Below are 25673 nucleotides of genomic sequence, written 5' to 3'. Positions count from 1 at the left end.
GATTGCCATATTACAAATACTACTGGATCCATGGTCAAAGGGCCGGATTAACCTCAGGGCCATTTTGTATGTATTGGTTAATAATTAGCTATTTGTTTTTGTTAACTTGATTTAGCATACTGCATATTTACATAGGAATAATCACCATGTAAACACAATATACAACATATTTAAATAACCCTGGTTGGTAACCCAGACTTTCACAGTCAAAACAGTAGGACAAGAAAAGTATGAAAAACTATCTTTATTCTACATTTTTATGTAATTTACCTCAATGTACAGTCTGTAGGATAATTTCTGGAAACAAACAAAACACTGTTCAGAAGAACACAAAATTGATATGCATAACACAAAGGATTACCATAGTTTAGAAAATGAAAGGTGACTGGTTTTGGCACCTGTAGTTAGAGTGGATGCATTTTGGGCATCACAACAATAAAAAAAAAAATTAAAAAAATCTGAAGCACTGTAACCTCTTTGCCAGGCTTTAGTTTAGGTTAGTTAAGTTCAAAGTCCGAGCGACAGACCTCTATGACACTGTATAAAAGATAACAAAAAATGTTATTTGGAAAAAGAAATATGATAAGGTAAGGAAATGAAAAGGTCTATTTACAGTTCTGTAAACTAAGACCATTTAAAAACACTAGCTTAGAAAAATAAAAATAACCCCATGGTGTTGATTACAAGTAACATTTAAGTACTTAACATGCTATTCACATTTCCCTTCATTGTAAGTTTGCTTTTTAACAGGTTAACAGTTTTTTCTCCCTGTGTAAACTACAATGACAACAGTCAGAAAAAAAAGTTCCTAAAAAAAAAAAAAGATGCACATAGAAGCAAAACCAATGCTACCATCACCAGCTTGGCAGAACAGATATGCTCATTATTTTCACATGCATATGCAAATGATGCAAAGAAAAACTGGTCGACCATTCTTAGTAGCAAAACAGCTGCCTCATGTAGAAAATCCAGTCATCCTATGTCCAAGACACATAATTAAAATTGAATACAAATATTTCATTTGTAAAATAAGAAGAAGAAAAAAAAGAAAAATGGTAACAAATAACTGTAATATGTTTCTTCGTTTTCTACAAGGTTCTGTCACGTGTCGACACATAAAATTGCAGTATAACATGTTCACCTTCCTCCGCTCCACAACAAGCCAAATCAAAATGATGCAAAAAAAAAAAAAAAGGTTGACATGGTGGCATGTTACTTCCCTTTTGTTTCCTAAATCAACAGGCCGATCCCACACGAACACGACTGATAGAACAAGTCCAGACTAAGTATAAGGAGAAAGTAAAGTTTACATACAGGATACAGAAGACATTAAGGAAAAGAAAGAATAAAAAAATCAGGTCACAATGATTGAAATTGAGCTTCTGACAAAGTTTGAACAGTTTTGGTTATTTCACATGAGATTTCTGGTTTTCGCTGTGCTCTTCTTGCTGGTTTTAAAATGGGTGGGGCTAAGTTGGAAACAGGGTGCACCAATCAGGATTTAGCAACATTTGTATCAGAGTGTGATGACCATTGACTGTATATAAATATGGATGTCATGACCCCCCTAAAAGTGTCTTGTTTGCCCCCTGGTGGCTACACATCAAAATTTTCAAAGATGTTTTTTGTCATTTTAGGTAGTTTTTTTTTTTTAATCACGCTGATGCGTGTTCAAGTGCTATTTTTTCTGATAAATTTGCTTCTTATTAATTATTTTGTATTTTTGCTGTTTTTTATTTTTATTTGATGATATAAAAAAGGGTGTGACATCATGATTGACAGCTGTGACAGCCGCTCTCAAACATCCATCATTTGAAGCCTGACTCTACTGTGCAGACTCTGGCAGCTCCAAGAAAGGATAACAAGGACATTTTGACTTCACTCTGAAAGTAGAGAGGCATCGTCCATATTTATATGCAGTCAGTGGTGATGACAGTTGGTGGGTCGTTTGGTCACTTTCAATGAAATCAAACCAAACTTGATAGTGACTAATGTATAATGTGCTTAAAGTCAGAGATCTACCAGTAACACAGCTACAGTAGAAGCAACACTATAACAAAATGGTCAATTCACAGTGTTGAGGCCTTACAGATGAGTATTGTACACACACTCCTCTTCCACACAGCCTCGCACACTCTGATCGACCGGGATGAAGCAGACCTCTCTTCAGTAGATGAAAACACCAAAGTGAAGTGAAGGCAGCTAAGCTAATCACAGTTTGGAGCCAGTTAGACTGACTGAACTGAGCATCCTTTTCCTTGCATACAGAGGCCACTTGCACACTCCTATTACAAGACACAAAAAAAATCACTTCACACATCTTGAGATCTCAAAGCAGCTCGAACTGGTCAAAAATGTCTTGTATTGTTTACCCCCTCATATGAAAATGAACCCCTCTGAAATGCAATACTCAAGTGTCATTTTTCCTTTTTAACCAAGTTGAAAAATACTGCATGTTAGCTGCTCATGACGTTAAACCATGAACCGTGATGGCTATTTACAGAAGCACTACTTTAGGGTTGTCATAGAGACTATCGGCATATAATACGGTTACAGTACTATGTCCTCATTGTTGCTTGGTAACCAAATATCAGTTCAACAAAGCTGTGTGCCACGACTTGTTCTCTCAACCAAACTTCAAACAAACAAAAAAAAAAGCATCTGGTTCCTTGATCGGTTTAAACGCCGGCTTGTGCTTTAGTTTAGCTTACTGTCACTCAGGGTGCTACTTGTCTGAGTGAGTCTACTTTGGCAGATACACACACAGATTCACAAACACTCACACACTCTTGCATACTTGGACAAGTTAGAACAAAGAACCCCCCTCTCTATAATGAAGAGACAAAATGAAAAAAAACTAATTAAATGTTGTTCCCATGTTGCATTTTTTTTTAAAGGCAGTTGAAATATGTGCATCTTCCTTCAGCTGCATAACTATAAAAGTGTCTTCGTCCAATTATAATGTGAATACTGTGTCAGCAAGGCCAAAATGTCTATGATTAAAACTAGTTTACAGTCTACAGCCAGTCCAAAACCAGATCTTAAAAGTCAGCTTATAAAAACATCATGAAATATAGTGTGTTTACTCGAGTTTGTGTTTGACTGGAAAAAATAATACAGACATCAAATCAAATCAATTAAAGAACTGTCAAGTGTTTCTTTCTATTTTTTTTTTTTTTTTTTTTATAAATTAAGCTAAGAAAAGTTGGGTTTTGGCAGATCAATCATGCATACAGTCTTCTGACAGTCATATGATCTGTATCGCTACTGGTCCTTTATACTTTCATAAGTAACCTCAGAAACTTCCAGTATATATATGTATGTATGTATGTATGTATGTATGTATGTATGTATGTATGTATGTATGTATGTATGTATGTATGTATGTATGTATGTATGTATGTATGTATGTATGTATGTATATATGTATGTATGTATGTATGTATGTATGTATGTATGTATGTATGTATGTATGTATGTATGTATGTATGTATGTGTGTGTGTGTGTGTGTTTGTGTGTATTAGGGCTGGGCAATATATTGATATTGTGATATGACACTAGATATCATCTTAGATTTTGGATATTATGATATGTCATGAGTGTTTTAAAGGCTGCATTAGAGTAAATTGACTGTAGTCATTTACTGTCATTATATCCACATTACCGATGATTATTTATCAAAAATCTAATAGTGTAAATATTTTGTGAAAAAACCACTAGTTATCCCTACAACATTGCCAAATGGTCAAAAATATTGTGATATCTAATTTTTTCCATATCGCCCAGCCCTGGTGTGCATTATTGATATATGTATATCTATACACACAGGTTTACTTAAGTCACTTTTGAGGTATTTACATAGACTTATATTGATTTCCTGGAGACTTCCCTTGACATTAACTATAACCACTACTTGCCTTAACCTCAAGCACTGACCCAAAAAACGGGGACACACCTTTTGCACAAGCCGTCCCCAATCAACTGGTTATAAGTCTGGTGTGTGTCCCTGAAAATGGCTTAAGTTATACCCATACACACACACACACACACACACACACATACACACACACACACACACACACTGGAGAGGTTTTCCCACCCTGACTCTTTGAGAGAGATCGCTACCCAACTCTACAGGAAAACATACAGTAAGGCGGCAGGAACTCTTCTTCTTCTTCTTCTTTTTCTTTTGTGTGCAGTTTACTACTCCTCCTCCTCCTCTTCTTCCTCCTCCTCCTCTTCTTCCTCATCATCGTCCTCGTCGTGGCAGTGAGTGATCTCCTGTGGAGTCTGGGGGAACAGGTTGGGAGGTTTGATCTCGCTGAAGGATCGGGTCAGCTGGTTGCGTTTGCACTCCAGGTCTTTGCAGTCGCTGCAGTGGGTGCGGTTGCGCGTGGCCAGCGGCGACTCAGTGTCAATGTCCACGTGGGTATGCTCTACCGTCGACTCGTGGGGCATCTGGGGAGGAGGGAGGACAAGACGGGTGTCCAATCATTAGTATAGTCTGACTGTCTGATCCAAGGATTGGTTCTACTCCCATGTACTAAGTTGCTGCTGAGCTGAGGAATAACTCGAATGTCGACATGTTTTCAAAGAAAGAAACATAGAAGGATGTGGCAGCTCTCTGTTTTGGAAAATGATTCCAAGACCAAGAGAAAGTCTAATGATCTTATTAAATCACCACAATATCCTAATTAAATGTTTTCTTATGAAATATTGGATACTTTCTCATCGTGAAAAACAGTAGAGGCTAAAATAAAATCTAGACTTGTACTATTCATGCAAAATGTCATTTGGAGTAATAAAAAACACTAGTTTAAACTGGCTTCTGTCAAAGGTATACTATATGAATAAACTGCAAAATGAGAACTAAAACAATGATGAATCTCATGTAGATGTTTTAGTTATTGGTGCTTTAAAACCTGTTTAATTTGAATTTAATTTAGTTTTTTTGTAATGTCTACCTTTTCATATATTTCACTACTTTTCTGATATTTGTTTTTCTTGTTTTATTCATTAGTGGGATTTTTAAAATTGTTGATTTCTAGTTGCTGTTTTTGTGTGGACCCCAGGAAGGCTAGCAACCACTTTGTGTAAGCTAATGAGGATCCAAATAAAGAATGAATGGATGAGTAACTGCTCATGACTCATGTCCAAAATAATAACTTGTGCTGAAGAAGGGCCAAAACGCCCCAAAAAAAACAAAAAACAAATGGGTCTGGTTTCCATTCCTACTCAGTTTTAAACAAGTCATTCAGACATTCATTGAAATGCTCACCAGCACATGCGCGGCTCTGAAGAGGTAGCTGAATGGATAATACAGCAGGTTAATGAAGGAGGCTGCATACAGGTCGGCATAGCGCATCACTTGGGAGGCAAACAGGGTCTGTCTGGAACCACTGCGGAAAAGGCTACCCATCATGCCGTAGCACATGTCCATGTCATGTGTGACTTTCTAAAGGGAAAGAAGGAAAATAGGATTATATATATGATATATAAAAGGAATTCAGTTTTTCCTTGAATTTTGATTTTAAAAGGCTGATAAAGCAGTAGATATCTTAAACTACTATCAGGATTTACTAATCTAACCCTACACAGTGTAGTATCTTTAATCTAACTCTACACAGTGTATTATCTATAATCTAACTCTACACAGTGTAGTATCTAAATTAGGGGCGTTGGTGTGGTTACCCATTAATATGAATGCACTGAAAGAGAACAATCTTTAGATACAGTACAACTTGGAAGAACAGGGTGGGGTCACATCAAACACTCTGTAAAGGTGATCATTAACAACTGGACTGACATCAAACTTTTGACTTTCCCTGAAGCCACTGTTAAAAGCATGTGGACAGGCCTCCTGTTGTCACAGAAATGCAGCTGAATAAGGTCGTACCTTGACTCTTCTCTGAATAGTGCTGATGTCCGGCCTCTCGTTACTGCTGCTGTCCAGATGTCTGAGGAAGGACAGACAAGGAAGACGATGAGGACGAGAGAATGCAGGGGGAGGGGGATGGTGGAGGGATATTGATATCACTCTGCTGAAAGGTAATGTGTCAAAGAGATGGTGCAACAGCATGCAGTGCCAGGCTATAAATAAGTCAGTGAACCCAGTTATCAGGATCGGCCTGCAAGAGCAGCCCTTTTAGACTTTACCCTATTGAGCCTGTCCTCTCTGAAACACAAGCTCCCATGCATGCAAACACAGAGCAAACAATAGCTGGACTGGAGCAAGACACAAGAGATGAGGAGGGAGGTGGGATATGGTGAAGTGTGTGGGGGGGGGGGTTTAAGGTCATAGTTCTTACTTGTAGAGTTCTGCCAAGAAAATGTCCAGACCTTGCAGTTCTTCAAATAGTGCTGGAAAACACAAAAAAGAAATTACATATCAATATATTACCGTGTTCTGGCTTTAGTTAGCTCCAGTATGAATGTTCATGATCCTGTGAATGTGTGATATATGACTGTAACTATAAAGTGTCAGTTTTGACTTTGCGCTTACTGATGATTTATACACTATGATCGTTATCACATTTTTGTTTTTGTTTGATTGGTGCTTTTTCTGAAACTTGCAGGTTTGACATTGCAGCTGCTGTTCTAGGTCGGGTCCCCCATTGAGACTGTTTTCTAATGCCGGTGCACGGGATAAAATAACGCTTACTGGTTGTAAAATTGGATGAGTGAATGCACCTTGAATTTGTTACTATGTCGCTGAGTTTGTGCGTGTCAATGGCCTCACAGCTTTTGTCGGTCCACACGTGCAGCTCCTGCGCCAGCTCGGGTATGACCAGGAACGTCCTCCAGCCTTGACGTTTCTTGGACTTGAGGATGTCGCCGAAGATATGGTCCCCAATGTACACAATGTCCTTCCCCTTGGCCCCAAGCAAGTCGCACACAATGTCTGAGGATCCTGTGGGACGATGAATAACGTTACACATTTAACGTAATGGAGAAATCTTCTCTGTTCCAATAACAACAGATGACTGAATAAGACTGGAGGCTTAAAGGAGAAGAAAGCGTGTATCAGTCTTACCTCCAGAGTAGACTATACCATGCTGCAGAGGACCAGTGTAGGTTCCTATCTTTAGACGCCCTGTTGTCTGATATGAAGAGAAAATACATTTAAACTTGGCACAAGAAGCCATATAAAGCAATAATGGAAGCACTTTCATCAATCTGACTGAGGCCATCTGTTTTTAGTAGTTTTTTCCCAACATACACCCAGATTTTATACAGGACTTGATAATAACAGTTACCTGCATAATTTAGGACTTTATTTAGAGTCCATTTACTATCTAGAAACAGTTTGAATTTAGCAATGCTTGACATTAGCAAGTACTTATTCAACATATAGTCTTTTGTAGTTTCTAAGATATCATCTATCTAAAAATAATACCTGCTGTCCTGGTAAATAAAGCCCACTATAATTAATAATGGATCTGATTGAGTTTTGAGGAAATTTACATAATCTCCACTCTGAATTGGATCAGAAATATCAGAAAGAGTAGCATGTCTAAACAATCCAAACAGCTGCTGTGTTTTTGAACTGTATACACGCATAGAAATCAGAACCAAATAAAGACTGGCAGCAGCTTAAAATGCTGATATGCAACTAGAATGCATTAATTCTGAATATGCCAGCATTCAGATGCAGTGCACTTATTAGCAACATGGTCTCTGTCCCAGCTGTGTCTGCTCACCGTGTCGACTTGTCTGAGCACCGTACCCTCAGCGAAGAAAAGAGGCTTCCTGGCGTCCACCAGGATCAGATCAAAGTAGGACTGCCAGGGTCTGTGGGAGGTACCGGGCTGTGGTGGATAGAAACATACAAACACAAGCAGAAGGTCATACGTGCAAGTATGAACATGAAAACATTTTTTTTTAATATGCTGCACTCACTGAACTTAGAGTATGATCAAAGGGAAGAGGAACATATACACTTCTTACCTTGGGGCCATGGGGGAAGTCAAACAGGTAGGTCATGATTTTCTGTAAGAACACAAAAGGCAATAAAATGAAACACAGCAGTGTTTTGACAAATACTGCCAACAATTCCAGGAAATATATGTGCAGCTTTTTTTCCCCAGGAGTATTTGGTAGATATTTATCTATTCATTATATCTGTGTTACCATTTCATCTCTTAAAAGGCCCTTATTACTGTTTTCCCCGAAGAAGCTTCTACAATAACTGCATGTCCATTACTTACATCAGTGTATTTGTAGTCACTATTGGTAGCCAAGAAAACCTTGGCTACTTCATTCATTCTGCTGAGGAGAAGAGGCAGCTTTCCCTGGTGGGAACAGAAAGGGAAAAAAAGAAAGAAAAAGACTGAAGCTCCAAGAATCTTTACAAATCAGCCTCTTCAGAGATTAAAACAAGAATGTGTGAGACTCTGTGTGTGTGTGTGTGTGTGTGTGTGTGTGTGTGTGTGTGTGTGTGTGTGTGTGTGTGTGTGTTCTCTTTCAAAGTACACTTGTAACATCCACGATGAATACAAACTACTTACATCTTTCACTACATACTTATCCAAGTTCTCAACCGTCTTCTCCTTCAGAGTACCCTGAAATGAAAAGCGAGAAATCAATCTATTCACTGACAATCACTCAGTAGTAGTCATAGCAGCAGTGACAGCAAAGCAAGATTTTCTCTTTTATCAATAAAAAGTCAAAAGGTCCTGCAGCTGCCTCAAAACACAGCTTGTTCTGCCGTGGAGGATTTCTCAGTGTGTCATTGTCAAACATCAAATCAAAGTGATGAGACTTAAAAAGAAATCCTTGCTTCAGTGGAACTGAAAGCAAAACCTGATGTCCATCAACACTGGTTTAAAGGGCCTTTTTTCAATATCAGTGTATTGTTGTCCAGTTATCTGAAAGAATGTGAAAAATAGCTACTTTTGTTTCTTTTACTTGGGCTTAGCAGTGAATTTTTGCGTCTGGGCAGGGCCTCCAGATGATAAATGGATGGATCAGTCAGTCCATCCAACACCTGCTAGCCACCTGTTTGGTAAACTTTAATTGAAGTCTGGTATGTTTTCCAATTGGGTTCAATTCACTGAGGCTCTTTCATCATGTGAAAGATGTTAGTCGCCCTCTGTCGGGACTAAACAGAGACCGTCTGAAAAACCTGGCTCCAATGAGGTATGATTATTGGTGTGAAGGCAAAGCAGATAACTATGGTAACAAGTATGTGAGTCCACATTTGAGTGAGTGCAGGGATTTTCCTCCATACAACAGAAAATGACAAGTAATTAACAAAAAGTGAGAGAAAGTTATCAGTAACTATCCCCGTAATCCATCTGTGCCTTTTTCTGGTGCTGTCACTATTTGATGCAGTATGATCTATTAGATGTGGCTGCAATCCTTACTAATAATGCCCATAATCAGTTTTTTCCCCCCTGAGAACATAAACAAACACACAAGAAGCAATAAAAGTGCAGCACGACTTGCTGTCGGACGCTGGAATTTGATTTCCCCACGTTGGTCAGTGATCGCTGATGATGTAGCAAGACCATCGCCACAACTGACCAATAAATGATTCATCTGTCAGTCTGTGTGACTTCAAGCTTACAGCTCTTGGTCATTTGTAAAAAGCCAGTACAAACACAAACTGGACTAGAACTAAAAAGGACACGATGCATCATTTTCCTTAAAGTTTTCCACTTGCACATATTAAAATCTAAAGGGCAGACTGTTATGAGCATTGAGCATATTGCATGAGTGGCACCTTGGAATGAATGTGAATGGCTAAATATGTTTGTCTCACCTTGAAGTGGACCCAGTCGACGGCGTCGCGGACATCCTGGAACATGCTCTTGTAGGACATGAAGAGGTCGCCATCCTTGAAGCCAGTTTCACAGCTGGGGGAGAGGAGCAGAGACACACACGTACACAGCCGTCGCACAGGCCACATCTTAACAGAACGTTTTCAAAAACATGACATTTGTTTTTTGTTTGCTTTTAAATGGGATAGCCTTCCCTTGTTGGAGGGGTCCCCAGCCAAACAGGAAAGCATTCTCCCCCTAAAAGACCAACAACCAGGTTTCAGAGGACAAAGGACATGCAGCCATTCCAGATTACATTCTCAACAAATTTACAGGCTATTATATCTTCACCTTACAGTAACATTTAATAGATTATCTCATAGCTATATCATTATCCATAAAAAGTTGGTGAAAACTGTTTTTATTGCTGTCTCATTCTGAGAAGAATCCATGCTTTTGTACCATTAGTAGCGGCAGAGATTATGAAATCACTGTTACAGGAAAAGAAAAGTAGATGGATTCTTTTGACTGAACTGAACGTTTGATTTTCATTTTACAAAGAATTAGCTGAGATTAGCAAGTTGAGGCACCTGGACCCTCCCATGCTGCAGGGCTTGCTCTTGACCCAGATTGGCTTGCAACTGTCTTTGCGTCACCATGCGGTGCCCAGAAACTTGTTGCATGACAGGCAGCGTGACTAATAATTCCTTACCTTGTGTATCTGTCACAGTTGGAGAAGAAATCCACTAGGCAGGCGAAGAGGTAGGTCTCTTTAAAGAAGACATAAACATGGAGAGCAGGAGTGTCAGTATTGAAGCAGCTCCATCAAACTTGTATTTAACTTTTTAAGCCTGCCTTGGAATAATATCCATCATTTAATCCGTTTTCTCTCTCATGTTCAAAGACTTTACCTGGCAGGTTGAAGAGTGTGTTAAGGATATAAAAACGCTCTGTATCATCTCTCTGGATGAACTTGTTTGGGTACCGCTCACGGATCTCAGGGCTGAGGAAAGAGAAAACACTTTTTAGATGACCGATCTTGGCGGTCTTTCTTTTGCTCACATTTGTGTTGAAACAATAAAAGAAACATGGTAAATTGTATTGTGTACAATCTGTCTCAAAGATGCATCAATAGGAGAAAATTGCTAGAAATACTCACCCTCTGAGGAAGTTAAATCCATGGACACACACCAGTATATTACCATAGGCATCAACCTTCAACAGGTTTCCATACATTGTGTCAAAAACAAGCCCCCTGAAAGTATGAAGAACATTTTTAGTGTGTTTGATTTAACTGCATTCACATGTACATTTTAACTACTATTGTATCTGATATGATTACTTGGTTATTATGAGGACAGACCACCAAACACATTTAGACTTGAGCTGAACTTTGACCAGTTCACCATCATCATGTCATGTGGGCTGTGATTGGTCTGACCTGGTGGGAAAGGATGGATCGTAGACGAAGCTGAGCAGTTCCTGGGGGTAACCGATGGAAACCAGCCGTTCCACTGTGAGCTCGAAGCCAAGTGACTCATATTCTGGTGATTTGTACACTAGAAATGAAAAACACACATACAATTAGTTCAGCAAAATGTACCGACTGAGCCACAGGGTTCCTCATCATAATAATGACACATATGATGCTGTCAAAATCCACAGGTTTTAGTTTTTCCACAGTTAGAACAATTGTGCAGAGTTACTTGTTTTAATGATTTTTGACCTGGCTCAACAAGTCAGTTATGTTAATATTTGTTCATTAGCTCCAGTGGCACAACAATAAACCAACAGGTTGTTTGACATTAAATGAACCAAACATTTAATGGGTTGAAGGCTCTGAAATGTGAGAATGTACTGCTTTTCTCTCTTTCGCATCACTGTAAATGAAATACCTTTGGGATTTTCTGACAGTCAGAAAAACAATAAACATGTTTTTAAATGTTGGGCTTTGGTAACCTCAGATGAGAAACTGGCATTTTTTAAACATGATGTAAAAAATGACAACACATAAATTAACATACAGTAGAACAGTTGCAGTACGCGCTACTTAGCAACACAAACTGCTGAAGGTGTGGGAATGTCATGGTTTAGCAGATATTTGATCAAAGTATTGGATAAATAAAATTTTGAAGTGAGGTTTGAACAAAGTTATTACAATTCATCCAGAGGGGAACATGAGTATGTACCGAATTATAATCGATTTATGTCAGCAATTCATCTGATAGTTTTTTAAACATTTTACATTTTAGTCTGAACAAAATTTCATTTCAACCTTTCTAGCAGTTGCTTATGTATTTCAGTCTGGACCAAACTGGTGGATCGACTGACAAAAAAACACTACTGAATGACACTCGGGCCCTCGATGCACGTCGCTAGCATGGCATGAGTATAAAAGTGAGATTTGATTTACATACTGTTTTAATGAATAAGTGTACAGTCACACATTTTCCTGCCCTGTGGATGATAACTCCATATCTGGCTGACAGAGTTCTTCCGGAGGCTGCAGAGCACATGAACACAGTGCTAAGTGTACACTGGAGGAGCATGACCTGCGGGCGAAGCTGTAATTACACAGCAAACAAAGTCGGAATAGAGGTGACATACAGCCAGTGGACATCGTTTGTATTAGACAACATGTCCATGTGCCTTTTCCCAAGGTTACCTCATACATTTAAGACTCAGTGGTGTAATCTCAGTATTTTGATAACATGTTCTCACTCTCCTGTATAACACCTCCCTGCCTCTCTCCTCCTCATCACACACACCCACTGTCCTTTTCTTCCGTCAACAAGGGCCTGGATGTTCCACACGCAAATCCACAAAGAAACTGGATCAGGCGTGAAAATGAAAAATTATTCAACTTTCAGCAGCAGCTCTGATGAGCCCTGCTGAGCCCAATGAGCTGGCACCCTGTCACCGCCAGAGCCAGATATTTACTCTGGGGGTCGTACCAAAACCTAAGCAGGGGTTAGCGATGAAAATAAAAACGCAGATTAGAAACGACTGGAGGAGGATTAAAATGCTATCTGACACTGGGAAAAGGAATATGTCAGATGTTATAAATACGAAAGGGAGAATGCAGTCGTGTTGTTGCCTTCTTTCTAACGCTCCCAGAGGGGCTGAAGGGAGGCCCCTGGAGGGGAAGAAATATTGGCTGATGCTTCAATAGAGGACAGTTGGTGGGGGAACAGCACTGCAAGACAAACAGGAAAACATCTGTGTCCTATTCTGTTAGAGTGCAGCAAAAAAGTGTATGTGCACTAATTATACATTCTGGCTAATCACAGAAGCATAATGAGACACACAAACATATATGTGCAGTTACATATATGTCTTGAGTTCAGTAAAGTGTTGACCTGTTGTTGACACGCCCACTCCATAAGCCTGAGTTTGTTTCTACATTATAATCACGTAACCTCTTTCAGTTCAACCCCTCCTCCCTCCTCCCCTGCCGTGTTCTCCCAGCAAACTGAGGAGAGTTTGGGCGCTCTGCCCACAGCAGTAGCCTACACCAACTACACTGCCCCCCGCCCCCCACCCCCCACCCTAAACTTCTCCTCCTCGCTCCCCTGTCATATTCCTCTCTAAGCTCTGAGGCGCTACAAAGAAATCTATTTTAAGAGCCGTTTCCCCTCCATCACCTTTGCTATCATCACTCTCTCTTTCTTTCGTTCACTTTGAAGCTCCGCTCACTTGTTGACCTTGAGACAATGTGGGACTCCCCCCCACACCCATACACCCCATTAACACACAAGGCATACAAGACATATACCAGCCCATCTTAATCTAGGTTATATAAAAAGTGAGCCAGGCTGGTCCTTTAGGATCAGGAAGTTCTTTTATCACAGAATAAACACGGGAGATTATTATCAGACTTTATTGGCCACAGTTGAGTCATTGATTCTATTCAAAGTAAAACTAAAAGAAGTGAAAGTAAAAATTAGGTACACGACCATTCAAACTTGGTTTCACATCAGTATCTCTCTGTAATATTAAGAGTTAAACAGTCAAAAACTAAACTCAACATGCCCTTAAGCACTAAAAAACATGTAAAACTTCAAATATTTTTCTGTAATATTAAATGTTCATGTCTAAATAAGCAACCATCAAAGGTAAAACACCCTTATTTAATATGTATTAAGAGTTTAACACTTAAAAACTGAGCTAGTCTGCTTCACCAGGGCTGCGTCCATACTAACATGCTCTACTATGTTGTATGTGAGATATTTTAGTCGTCCGAAACCTTCCAATGAAACCAACAGTACGTGAATTTCATTTTCATTTCCAGGGAAATATTACAGTATGCCAGCACTGGACACTACACCGCCATAAACATCCCACAATGCAAAGCAGTAGTGACGACAACAACAATAACACAACAGACAATGGCGGACAGAGACCAAGGATATATGCTATTTGTAGCATGAGTTCAGACTTAATGGTTGGCACGAGTTACCATGGTTATGCGTCTCCAACTGGCAAGGAGGCTCTCAGGAATTAATGTGATCATTTTAGGTCAATTTATGTGCCTGAAAAGATGCATAGTATTGTTTATTCACACATTATTAAACAGTATTACATATATTGAGTATGTAGTGCGTAGTATGTGATATCAGACACAGTGAAAGACTGAGTGGGTGGGTTCAAACTCAATTGATTGACAGTGTCGGCATCAGAGGTAAACACATTTTGAATTTAAATAATTCTAAATCCTGATCGGGTGACATCACTTTTTTCAAACCAGCTGTCATGTGATACTGTACAAAAGGTTTTACAGTTATGAATCATTATAATTGACTTAAACGTTTTATGTTTTTTTTTTAATGACATTACAACCACTTTACTTTGATAAACTTGAAAAACACCGCCTGTCCACCTCCTTTAAAGGCAACATTCAGACACATGACACCCACGGCCTACAGTATACATATTCTTTTCACACGTAATACTAGACGCCCCTCACTATTTCAGATATTGGACTGCTTGACGGCGGTCAGCGGAGTGATTTGCAGATCTATTTCTATATGAAAGCCACGTGGGAGACTACAGGTCATGGAAAGTTTGCATATTTTGGTGAACGAGGCATTTGAGAAAATGTTGTCACCAGATGTTATTGAAAACTCGTGTTTACAGCGTTTCAGTGCAGAGCGGAAGCTGTGTGATTGTTGCTTAAAATGTCCTTGACTCCCTTGTGTTTTCTGTTTATTGGAGTCCTTGCTCCCCTGCTGTATGCTCCTTCTCACATTTCTCACGCTGTCATTATGTACATGTAAACATGGACACACGTAGACACGCACTCACATACACAGCCATCTATTTACATCTAAGGTGAGAAACGGCCTTCGTTGCACGGATCTGTTACCTTTTCATCCCTGATGAGATTGTTGACAGATAATTATACTCCCGCTGCTCCAATTGCTGAAGTGTGTGGCGTCTCCACAGAGTTTATAGGCCAAGTCACCTCAGGTCAACATGTAATATACACCCCTCACACACAAGGTAAACAAGCCCGTACCTTTCTACTAATAGACAACAAATCCAAATCATATTAAGTGTCCCAAACAGGGACTCTATCTGAACCGTGTCACATAGCGGTCTATATTCGAGGCCGACACCTTCATCGTCTTAATTTATCTGTAGCCACTAACGTGCAAATGTAGGCCTTTGTCACAGAATGTACATTAACAAGCACGCTGTGGAAAAATGAGAAAACTTAAGCGCAGCCTCGGGGACCTACATTCCAGCCAAAAGTCTGTTGGAAAACTGGGACAAAACTGTGTGTATCTCTCAGTGCAATCTGCTCCTAACTGTGTTCTTGAGCAACAATTTTCTGCAGGCTATTACGTGTTCCCTTTTGGAGCACAAAGAACAGATGAGGCAATGTTGTCTCATGCGATGTTGATTTAGTTCACAAAATATTACAAATGTGTACTGTCTGTGAACGTGATAGTAGTAAATGCTCAGCACTGGGGACATTCTGTTGAACCTTTAAACTTTAAACTGTATGTTTGGGTGGTTTATAAAGATCAATAACTTTAACCTGAGTGCCTCAGAGCTCCAAAAACACGCTTCTGCTGCCAGCACTGCCAATCAAATCTGATTGAACTGCACAGTCAGGGTGAAGCAAACCAGTTGTTGCAGTGTTTTTGTAACAATATTTTTTATAGGCAATAACTAACCATTTTTAACCTTGAACTTAAACTTTTTAGCTAAATTTAGTCATAAATATATAATGTTATAGAGAAAAACGTAAGATATTAAACCAAGCTTTAAGGGGCTATAAAGGGGTAGTTACCTAACTGTATGGATAATTGATGGTAAACATATGACAATACAGAGTTTATTGTGATATTACCCAACATAACCACGTTTTCAAAACACCCACATATACTTACGTATAATAATAAAAGAGGTATAACTACATCAACCAATTTCCTGTTTTAAGACACAATACTCTCTTAACAAAGGGAACACAAAGAAAAAACAAGAATCTTCATCAGTTCCTTTAACTCAACTTCTTTCAGCTAATATGATTCTTATTTTTAGTTTAAAAAGTAAATGAACTCGTACATGCACTCAGTATAAATATCAACACAGTGTTAAGTATTAGTACTAATCATACAGTTCAGTATGGGTGAGGCTACCGTGAGTACTGATTCAGAGGGGTGATTTAACTGTTGACAGGAAGTATGTTTGAGGGATCCTGATAGACGACCTACTTGGACTCTTGCCGGCAAGTATTTTTTCTGTACTTGACAATACATTCCACAGCCTACACTTTCTCCTTATGCTTTCCACACACACTTTCCATACTTAACTGTGCTTGTTTTAAATAATGACATCATATTTTGTCTAGAAAGTTTCTAAGAAAAACTATTATGGAAAAGCACATACTTTAAACACCATTAACACCTTGTAAAAACAGACATGGCATGAGTCCGAGGTGCTGTGGTTAAGCAGCACCCATTCTGCGGAACTACCAGTTCCGTGAAGTTGATGAAGCACTTATGTGGTCAAAGGCTGAACACCCTCCAAAAGATACATGATAGCCATACTTTCAGAAAACATTAACACTTGGTTATGAGCGCCCATAAAGAGTCATGTCAACAGCTGACTGTCCGTAAAACCCTCCTGCCCTCTGCACACGGATACGGCTGCACAGATGGAGAAAGGGACCGCGAGTGATCCCCGTCCTCTAGGGAGCCATCGCTAGTGAACTCGACAAACAAACGTGACCTGCTTCTCAAAGTCATGAAGATTTATTTTTAGAGACGAAGACCAAAAACTGGAGCTGAGTCACAGAACAAAGTGGCAGAAAGAAAACGTCAGGATATTTTTGTCCCAGTTACTGGTCAGTTGGGAAAGAGAGAGAGGGAACATCTCCATGAAACCAACTTTGTATACCAGAATGCTACACTTAACATGTTGTAATCCAGGGGTCATAGTGGGCTCAATGTGTCACTGGCATTGACCCAAATTATATTTAGCTAGACAACAAGCTGCAGTTCATGGGTGTGATAGTGTAGCCAAATATAGAGTTTGAAAAGAGGTGATGCTGTAGATTTTAATATCTACACCAAACACATGAGGTCAAGGAACTTCAGCAAATACAGTCTGTTTTTTTTCTGATTCCAAAGATCAAAAATCACACATACCCTACAAAAATGTACCTTATACTTTATCCCTGGACCTTTTTTTCAGTCTGGATTTATCATGCAACACATTAATTTGAATAGCTTGCATTATTAATACAGCAAGGAGATAATGAGATTAATGGTGCGATTGTCTTTTTGATTCATAAATGTACTGTTTAGGATGCCAAACGTTGTTAAAAGTTGCCAGAGCCCAACGTGATGTCAGAAAATCGAAGTCACAAAACATAAAAGCATTTAAACGCTCACATTTGAGCCACCTTAACCAGTAAACGCTTCATGTTTTTCCTCAATCCCAATTTTCACAACATTACCGTCGGTCAAGAAATAATTAGTCAGCTGTTTTGTCTCGGTGACTGTGTATTGGACTTACCTGCTAAAGTGTAATCCATATCAAAGCCAAAGCACTTAATCTTCTCCATCGCCAAGCTTCTGTTGACGAACACTCTACAGAAAATGAGATAAGTAAATGTTTTAGTTGCAATACAATCCTACAACAATAACATCAGCATTCATTCCGGTAGACTCGAGAAAAGACACTGTTCTCTTTTCGAAAATATTTGCTTGCTGAATAGAGCGACTATAAACCTAGAAAGTTAGATATAGGAGCTCTATTCAGTGGCCACAATGGGCTGATAAAGTGAAAATGTACCAATGAGGGAATTACACAGTTAAGAGCAACACACAAACACTGAAATGTGACTGATTCAGACTGTATGCGACATACAGTACATGCAAGTTTCATGTAGGCTTGAACAATCTTGTTTAGTTGCATACAGAATAATTGTGTTCATGTGGAAGTTAGGGACATTTCGACTAGTTGTCTGCATTCATATCTTTATCTTTAACTTTATCAAGACTTTGTGCGTGTCAGCAGGTCACTGCGTGACTTCTAAAATTAAACAGCGGCCATCAGAGAAAGAGAGAGAGTAAACTTTACTAATAATGTTAAATAAAAGACACGAGGTACCAAGAGGCGTCTTATGAGGACGACTTGAGGGAAGTATCGGTGTCCTGCCACCACATTTAGAAAGACAAGCAAAAATCGGTTAACAAATACCAGAAGATTTCATCAAAAGGGAAGCTTTTGAAATTAAAATAAGAGCTGAATTACTATGAAATGCCCTGTAACTGCTATTTTATAAGTAGACTTGGCGTGTTGTTGAGTCTACACATTTCATCAGTTACTGGAAGTTACAGAGTGCTTGCTTAGCAAAGGATATTTTAGCACATTTCCTCTTCTTGCTTGCCCTTTTTTTAAAAAGATGTTTGGTTCGAACTTTTGAAAGGCTTGATGAATTAAGTGATAAATACTGGGTCAACTGTGAATGTATCATCAAAGTTGATGTGTCGCCGTGTATCACAAGTCACAAACACAACTCAAGTACCACACACAGTGAAGTACAAATTACTTTTTAAATAAAATGCTTCATTTAGTGATATATCACTAATTACATAATTTTGCAGCCCTAGAATGAATTTGAGAGACACTAAGTCCAAATTTTGAATAGATTATCAGTCCTATAAAATGACAGGCCTTCAGACTGGTGTTTGGTAACATCACAGGAAGCTCTAAACCTGGTGATGGTAGCCCTGTAGTCTTAGCCCTGATTGTGTCCATCTTCCAGGAAGCGGCTCCACTGTTCTGCCTCATAAATCAGTCAGGAGGCCGAGGGTCCACAGCGGCCACAGTGATAGGCATTGTTTACATATACTCACTGACACAGCTCACACACACACACACACACACACACACACACACACACACACACACACACACACACACACACACACACACACACACACACACACACACACACACACACACACACACACACACACACACACACACACACACACACACACACACACACACACACACACACACACACACAGCTAGCTTAACTTTGACTGCTGGCACAGACCTTACAGAGCTTATCTTAACCATCTGTGACTGTCCTGAATGTGTAGCTGTGTTCCACAAATTTGTAGCACAAGTCAATATTTAGTCACGCTAAAAATAAGATCAGCTGAATGGATATCAAAAACTGGCACACTGAAATAAAACCAGAGTTGGGTCACTCTTACTAAAACGCAGATGTCTCACACAGACACTCCAAGACAGCTAATCTTCACATTAATCAGAGACAAAGACCGTTTCATCCTCACAAATCTCTCAAACGTTTGTGAAATACCTTGCTGCAGATCCATAGTGGACGAGTTCCCATTTAGATCTTTGTCCAGAAGAGGACTGGCGATGCATTCTGCACGAAATTAAACCTCAGTTTGACTCTCCGTTGGTCTGACCTGCTCCAGCGACATGGGGCAGCAGCTCTGGCCCGCAAACAATGCCTCCCCTGCCCCCCCACCGTCCCCCCTCTCTCTCTTTGCTTTCTTGTCATTCAGACATTTTCTGACTTGTTGCAAAAATGATTGTGGCTATTCCGCGTCGTTCTCTGTTGTTGTGTGCTGTCAGTCAGGCTTGTTGTTGTGCGTCATGATGTTTGTGGGCCCTCAAAGACATCCAGAACAATCACAAGTCAGGTAGAATCAAGCAAGCCCCCCCCCCCCCCCCCCCCCAGCCCCCAAGCTATAGCTGCTTACATTACTGAGATATTACTGGTTCACAGCACAGCTCGCAGGGGCAACACATTGACCTTTTATTATACATAAATGTTACCTATGGAAGCACAGAAGGGCAATTAAATACTTGATTTTAAATTTAACTTTGGTATAATGTAAATTAGACTGTATTAATGGCATTTAAACATTTTAATGGTTTAAGGTTCACAAATTAATAAAATTCACGTATCCAATTACCCCTAAAAATACATTCAAGGTGTTAAAATTTCTGGATTGTGAAAAATGTTTTCGAATCTTAAGTTAATTAAACTGCATTAGTTCAATTCAGACACCAGAATTCAAGATTAAAGTTCAGTGAGGGGACTTTTTTTAAAATCTGTTTTTGCAAACTCAAAAAAGAAAATCAAGTTTTTGAAATGGGAAAACGTATCTATCACAAATATGTATATGCTATCTGTTCAGTAGCATTTCAAATGCAAGTATTCAGACTTTACGGGCAGGATTTCTCCGCATTTGGAAAAGGAATTATGTAAAATCTTTTCTATTTTGTCGTGCGGTTGTCATTTCTCATATGACATGTGTAGCGTGTGGGAGGTGCAGTAAAAGGATGGCCATAAATGATAACTGACTCTCTTGAAGCCACCTCTATTGACAAAGGGTTGGGTGGGGTTGACTTGATTACTGTAGTCAGCCTCGACTTTGGTCTCGCTGACAACAGTATTGACTAAAATAGCTGACATGGGACAGACCCCACCTACAAGAGAATCCCTTTACATCTTTGCCTTCATCTGAGCGCAGCTGTGCAACAATCTGCCAGATTTTTTCCACTGCTCTCTAATCTCATGTAGACAGTGATTCCACTCCCTGTGATGCAGTTTATCTGCGCTGGGCAGAGTGGTCAGCCCTCTGCTATGTGATACACAGCTCTTGCTATCAGCCTGCATTGTCTCGGCCGGCTCTTACCTTGAAGGAATGGTCTGTGTCTGTGAGATAAACAAAAGGTCACCTTTAAGAGTCTCTTCAATTTGAAAAAAAATTATTAAACTGATCAAGCAGCTTCAGTGAAGTTAATTACATGCAGCTGCTCTCATAAAAGCACAAAAGCATTAAAGGATTCAGTAAGCTCAACACCAACTTTGAATCTTTAATATCTTTGCACGTGTGTGTGTGTAGGTGTGTGTGTGTGTGTGTGTAGGTCACACATGAGTGACAGTAGCATAAACCTTGTGAACACAGCATGTTATATAATGGTGTGGAACAAGAGTATTACCCAGTGGTCATACATGCTGAGTTAAACATTAAACAACAGCGCAGGCTTTATCTGGCTTTCAGCCAGCATGGCCCCAGGGCATTTCCAATCAACAGGTACAGACACTAGAGAGTCACTAGAGTGTCTGTGTATGACAAAGCTCCCCAGTTGTGCCACTTAATAAAACAACTTAAGTGTCAAAACAGTGTAATCTCGGTTATTGAAAACTTAAAAAGAAAAAGAATGTAAACAGGATTCTACGTGAAGTCTAAGTCATTTTATTTTCTCTTTTAACAGTGGCTCACTGATAATTTTCAATCTCCATTGTCTTTTTTTTGTACGCCTTTACTTATGCTGGAGCTGTCACTGCTTATTGCTGACCTGTTTCCAATAAACACATTTATTTAAAAAAGAAAAGAAAAAGAAAACAGTGTAATCTCTGTAAATGTGGAGAACATCGACTTGCCTTTGAGGCAAATCTGAGCTAAATGTGCTTCAGATCCATGCACTCTCTCTCCAAACAGTCTGGTGACATTTTGCCAGGAGGCAGGCAGGAATTTTGCATAACAGTCATAAAACCACACCCGAGATAGAATAGACTGTGTGTGAAATCAAACTTAGCAAAACCTGTTTCACAGCATATTGTAGCCCAAAATCACTGAGCAAAATGACATGAATAAGTGGGTTTTGTGTAATACATAATGGCACATGAATAAATATAAAGTACACAATAATAGGAACCCTTAATAATGAATGATTATCAGGTATCTAGGTATAAGAGAAACAGTCTATGACAATGGGTCAGTGCCAGCTAGGTAAATAATATATCCTCAATATGTGTATGTGTGGATGGTCAATGACATCTTGTTTCGTTGAAATAAGGAAGTGAGACAATATAGAAAATGTGTCCACTAGATGCAATATTTAGAGTTGGAAATGTGAAAAGTTAGAGATTTTAGATGAAGTTATTCTGTATTTAATGGCAGCTTTTTGAATAAATTTGACTTCTCTGACTGATTGAGAAAAAAATCAGTGAATGCTTCCAACAGTGCAGCCATTCATAGTACATATGACCTAATTTCTGTACTGTTGGATGATGATTAGAACGGTGATTAAACCACAGGAAGCATCGGATCAGACTTGATCAGGGCATTAATGACGGAGGTATACCAGTTTAATGATGAGTGACAGTGATTGCACCACAAAGTGACCCTGACTTTCTGGGTGGTTAGCATATATACCTCTGCAAATGATTCATTAAAAACCCTGTTAGTTTGGTCCTCCTTTACCAAAAACTTTGTTGAACAAATGGAAACAGACATGATGGATTGATGGCATATCTACATTTTTCCTAATGTAATATTACAGTAGGAAATACTGAGGTTCATATTTTGTTATGCATCTTTTAGTCTTGCCCTCAGGTGGCTGTTGTATCAGAAATGTGCTGCAGAGGAATGGATTCACTTACATGGCAATCTCTGAAGCCACAGATGTTGAGCAAATACTTTGTTTAGAGTTAGCCGAACCTTATCAGTGACTGTCCAGCAAACCTGTTGCAGACTGTTCATGCAGATAGTTCATGTTTGGTATTTGTTATCTTAATATAGGAGATTGTTACAAATGTAGGACATTAATGTAGGTCATTATATTTCGTTGTTATGACTAATTCATCTGCAAGTAGGGCACCAGTTTAAGCAATGATTGGAATATTTTCATCAGTGTCACTTTGATACTAAAGTAATGATTGTCAGACCTGTGTGAGCATTAGGATTCAGTTTATATAACTTACTTTCTATTCTTAAATCCCTTCAAAGTTACAGTCCAAGTGTTTTTGCTATTTTGCCCACAGCTGTGTTTCACTCTGGAAGGGCTAAATATTTTGTCTCGCTTCACAATTCCCATCCGGATTGTAGTTTAAGGTATTTAGAAATGTGTCATTCCTGGCCTCGGACCTCCACATGTTTCTTACCTGTGGTACGGTTCTCTCCTGTATTTTTTCATCGTCATGCCATCCATGTTGGCAGGCAAGTCTGCATAGTTCTGCAGTCTGTCACTCCATGAAGTGGTCATCTTTAAAATGTTTCAGTGTCTGCAGAGAAGGGAGGCAGTGCATGTGGAGGGGAACGACTTTAAAATTACAAGTCATACAAAAAATGGCAACATGATGCACATAATAAAAAATACAACACTAAAAAAAACACAAGTTACGAATAGAGCGGAAAAGATTAATGGATTAAGCGATTAGTTAATCGTCAGAAAATAAATTTGTAACTATTTTGATGATGGATTCATCATTTTAGTCATTTACGAGGCAAAAATGCCAAAAGTTTTCAACTACTTTAATGTGATGATTTAATGCTTTTCATTTCTATATGACATTGAAAGCTGAATATCTTAGGATTTTTGACTGTTGGTCAGACAAAACAAGACATCTGAAGACACCGGCTTTGACTCTGGGAAACTGTAACATTTTAATATTTTCTGCCATTTTATAAACCAAGCAATCAATGAATTTCATGAAATAATCAGTAGATTAATGATCAAAATAACCGTTTGCTGCTGTCCTATTTAAAACAGTCAGGATACAGTAGTTTATTTCAAGTCACCTTTATTTACAGCAGTGATCAACTGGACAAGTGAAACTAGATCAACTGAATGACACACACAGTTTCAACCTATATAAACTGTAACTTTAAAGAAGTTACAACTATTATTTAAATATATGTGCTGTGCTCAGCATCATCAGTAAGACGAAACTGTTGATACAATTACAACACAATAGATCCTAAAGGCTACCATCAATCAGTGAGGGATCTTCTCGTAGTGTTCTCAAACTGCAAATAGAAGTCATGCAGGAGCAGAGGAAGATGAGGCGCCAGAGGCATTTAAATACAGTGAAGCCAGCGGGGTCACTGAGGTTGTTTAATAGACACAGTAAATATCTGACACTCAGCTCTCGTCTGTCATATGAACAGTGTTACGCTAGTACAGCCTGGCACAAAACAACCCGTCTTGATTATACAGCAAAGTCAAAGAACAAAGCCATGGGGGAGACTGAATCGAAAACCCGTGAAAAGATTTAACGTGGGGCTGTGCTCGCAGGCTATATTTATGACGAGAAAATATAGTGAAGTACTTGTTCGATTAACTCATCAGCTCACACATACACAGTAGGCTCAGATAGAGAAAAAACAACCATGAGATGCAGACAGATTTGTTAAGGATGAAATTCTGCCTTTGAGGAATGTAAGCCTTGTCATGTTAACTGTGCTTCAGTTGTGTGTGTTTATTTTCCTCTATGCTGACACTCTATAACCCCCTCCCCTCTAATGTCACTGGAGGCTGGGTTGCAGGAAAGGGAAGGCAGAGGTCAGCCTTCTTGTTTTCTTAAGTGCCCGCACAAATGCAAATGAGATTCACATGTTAACAGGGGAGAACTGTCAACAAGACCAGAGACATTAGCATTTGAGATTAGAGAGAGATTTACAGGACTGTGAAAGGTGTACGAAGGCTTCAACATGTTCAGATTTGTACATCCTGACATCTAAAGCACAACAGGAATATCTGCTAATAGGGACACAGCTGCCTGACTGCAGTCAATCTACTGCATGATGTCTCTGTTAGTTCATTACTGCTTAGCTAATGCCTTTATGACACCTTGTACCACGGTATGAACTGGGTCCAGTGGGGTCTGAGGGGAGCTCTGGTTTTGGGAAGATAAACAGCTAAGAAGCAGTCAGCAAACCTTCAAACAGCTACGACTTTAAAAAAAGAAGAAGAAAAAAAAAAGAAGCTAAACTTGTAATAGTCTTTGTTGCTTCACGTCGACGTTTGTTTTAAGACAACACGTATCCTTCACTGTCACTCAGGTTTAGGCTCGCTGACTGTGTGGCTTAAATATTTATATAAAGTTTTAACGACAGAGACGGTGAAGGCATAGAGGTTAGCTCAAGCTACTGTTAAAGTGTCTTTACAAGCTAACAGCAAAGAAGAAGAAAAGCCTTTCTCCACACAGTGACCGGACAGTTATTTGCTCAACTGTGAAAGCTAGCTAACAGCCTCTAGTCCTGCTATCTGTTGTCTGACATTGATGAGAAGGACAGCGCAAAAAAGTGGTTTCGGGTAAAGCTAACGCTGGTTAGCTGGCTTTGATGCAAAAAAACAAAAAACAAAAGCCACAAAGTGTCGGGGCAGATTTGACTGCGTTTAGCTCGCATCCTGCATTACTGTACTCACCTCTGAGTTCCTCAATAAAACCACTGCAGCCTCAGTTAGTCTGAGCATGCGCCTTGAGCAGTGTGAAAGTCGGAGGAAAGCGCTAATGTGTACAGTAGATTTCTACAGAAAGCTGCAGTCGGAGCCGTGATGTCTTCACTGTAAAGCCAGGCAGCAGATCAGCGTCCCTCCTCTCTCTCTCTCTTTTT

The 25673-nt window shown here is 39.4% G+C and overlaps 1 protein-coding gene across 2 annotated transcripts; it reads right to left on the bottom strand.

Annotated features, from left to right (window-relative positions):
* Window positions 1-227: 227 nt before the first annotated feature.
* nt5c2b (5'-nucleotidase, cytosolic IIb) lies at window positions 228-25658 on the bottom strand. 2 transcript variants are annotated; one of them, XM_062441384.1, is made up of 18 exons: window positions 25486-25658; window positions 23219-23338; window positions 17791-17864; window positions 11204-11321; window positions 10922-11017; window positions 10674-10765; window positions 10475-10532; window positions 9765-9858; window positions 8509-8562; window positions 8209-8292; window positions 7949-7990; window positions 7702-7809; window positions 7035-7101; window positions 6741-6911; window positions 6310-6361; window positions 5898-5958; window positions 5280-5456; window positions 228-4459 (listed from the first exon to the last, which is right to left on the bottom strand). In XM_062441384.1, the coding sequence occupies exons 2-18, from the start codon at window positions 23317-23319 to the stop codon at window positions 4205-4207; spliced, it is 1704 nt and encodes a 567-aa protein (XP_062297368.1). In that variant the 5' UTR covers window positions 23320-23338; window positions 25486-25658; the 3' UTR covers window positions 228-4204. The 2 variants fall into 2 exon arrangements, with proteins under 2 accessions (XP_062297368.1, XP_062297377.1); XM_062441393.1 differs by lacking the exons at window positions 10674-10765; window positions 10922-11017; window positions 11204-11321; ... (1 more) ...; window positions 23219-23338; window positions 25486-25658 and having other exon boundaries at window positions 9765-10020.
* Between the last annotated feature and the right edge of the window lie 15 nt (window positions 25659-25673).

The sequence above is a fragment of the Scomber scombrus genome, chromosome 2 (assembly GCF_963691925.1).
Source record: "Scomber scombrus chromosome 2, fScoSco1.1, whole genome shotgun sequence".
NCBI lineage: Eukaryota > Metazoa > Chordata > Actinopteri > Scombriformes > Scombridae > Scomber > Scomber scombrus.
The sequence above is the reverse complement of the archived record's forward strand: the minus strand, read 5'-3'. Positions and strand labels throughout refer to the sequence as shown.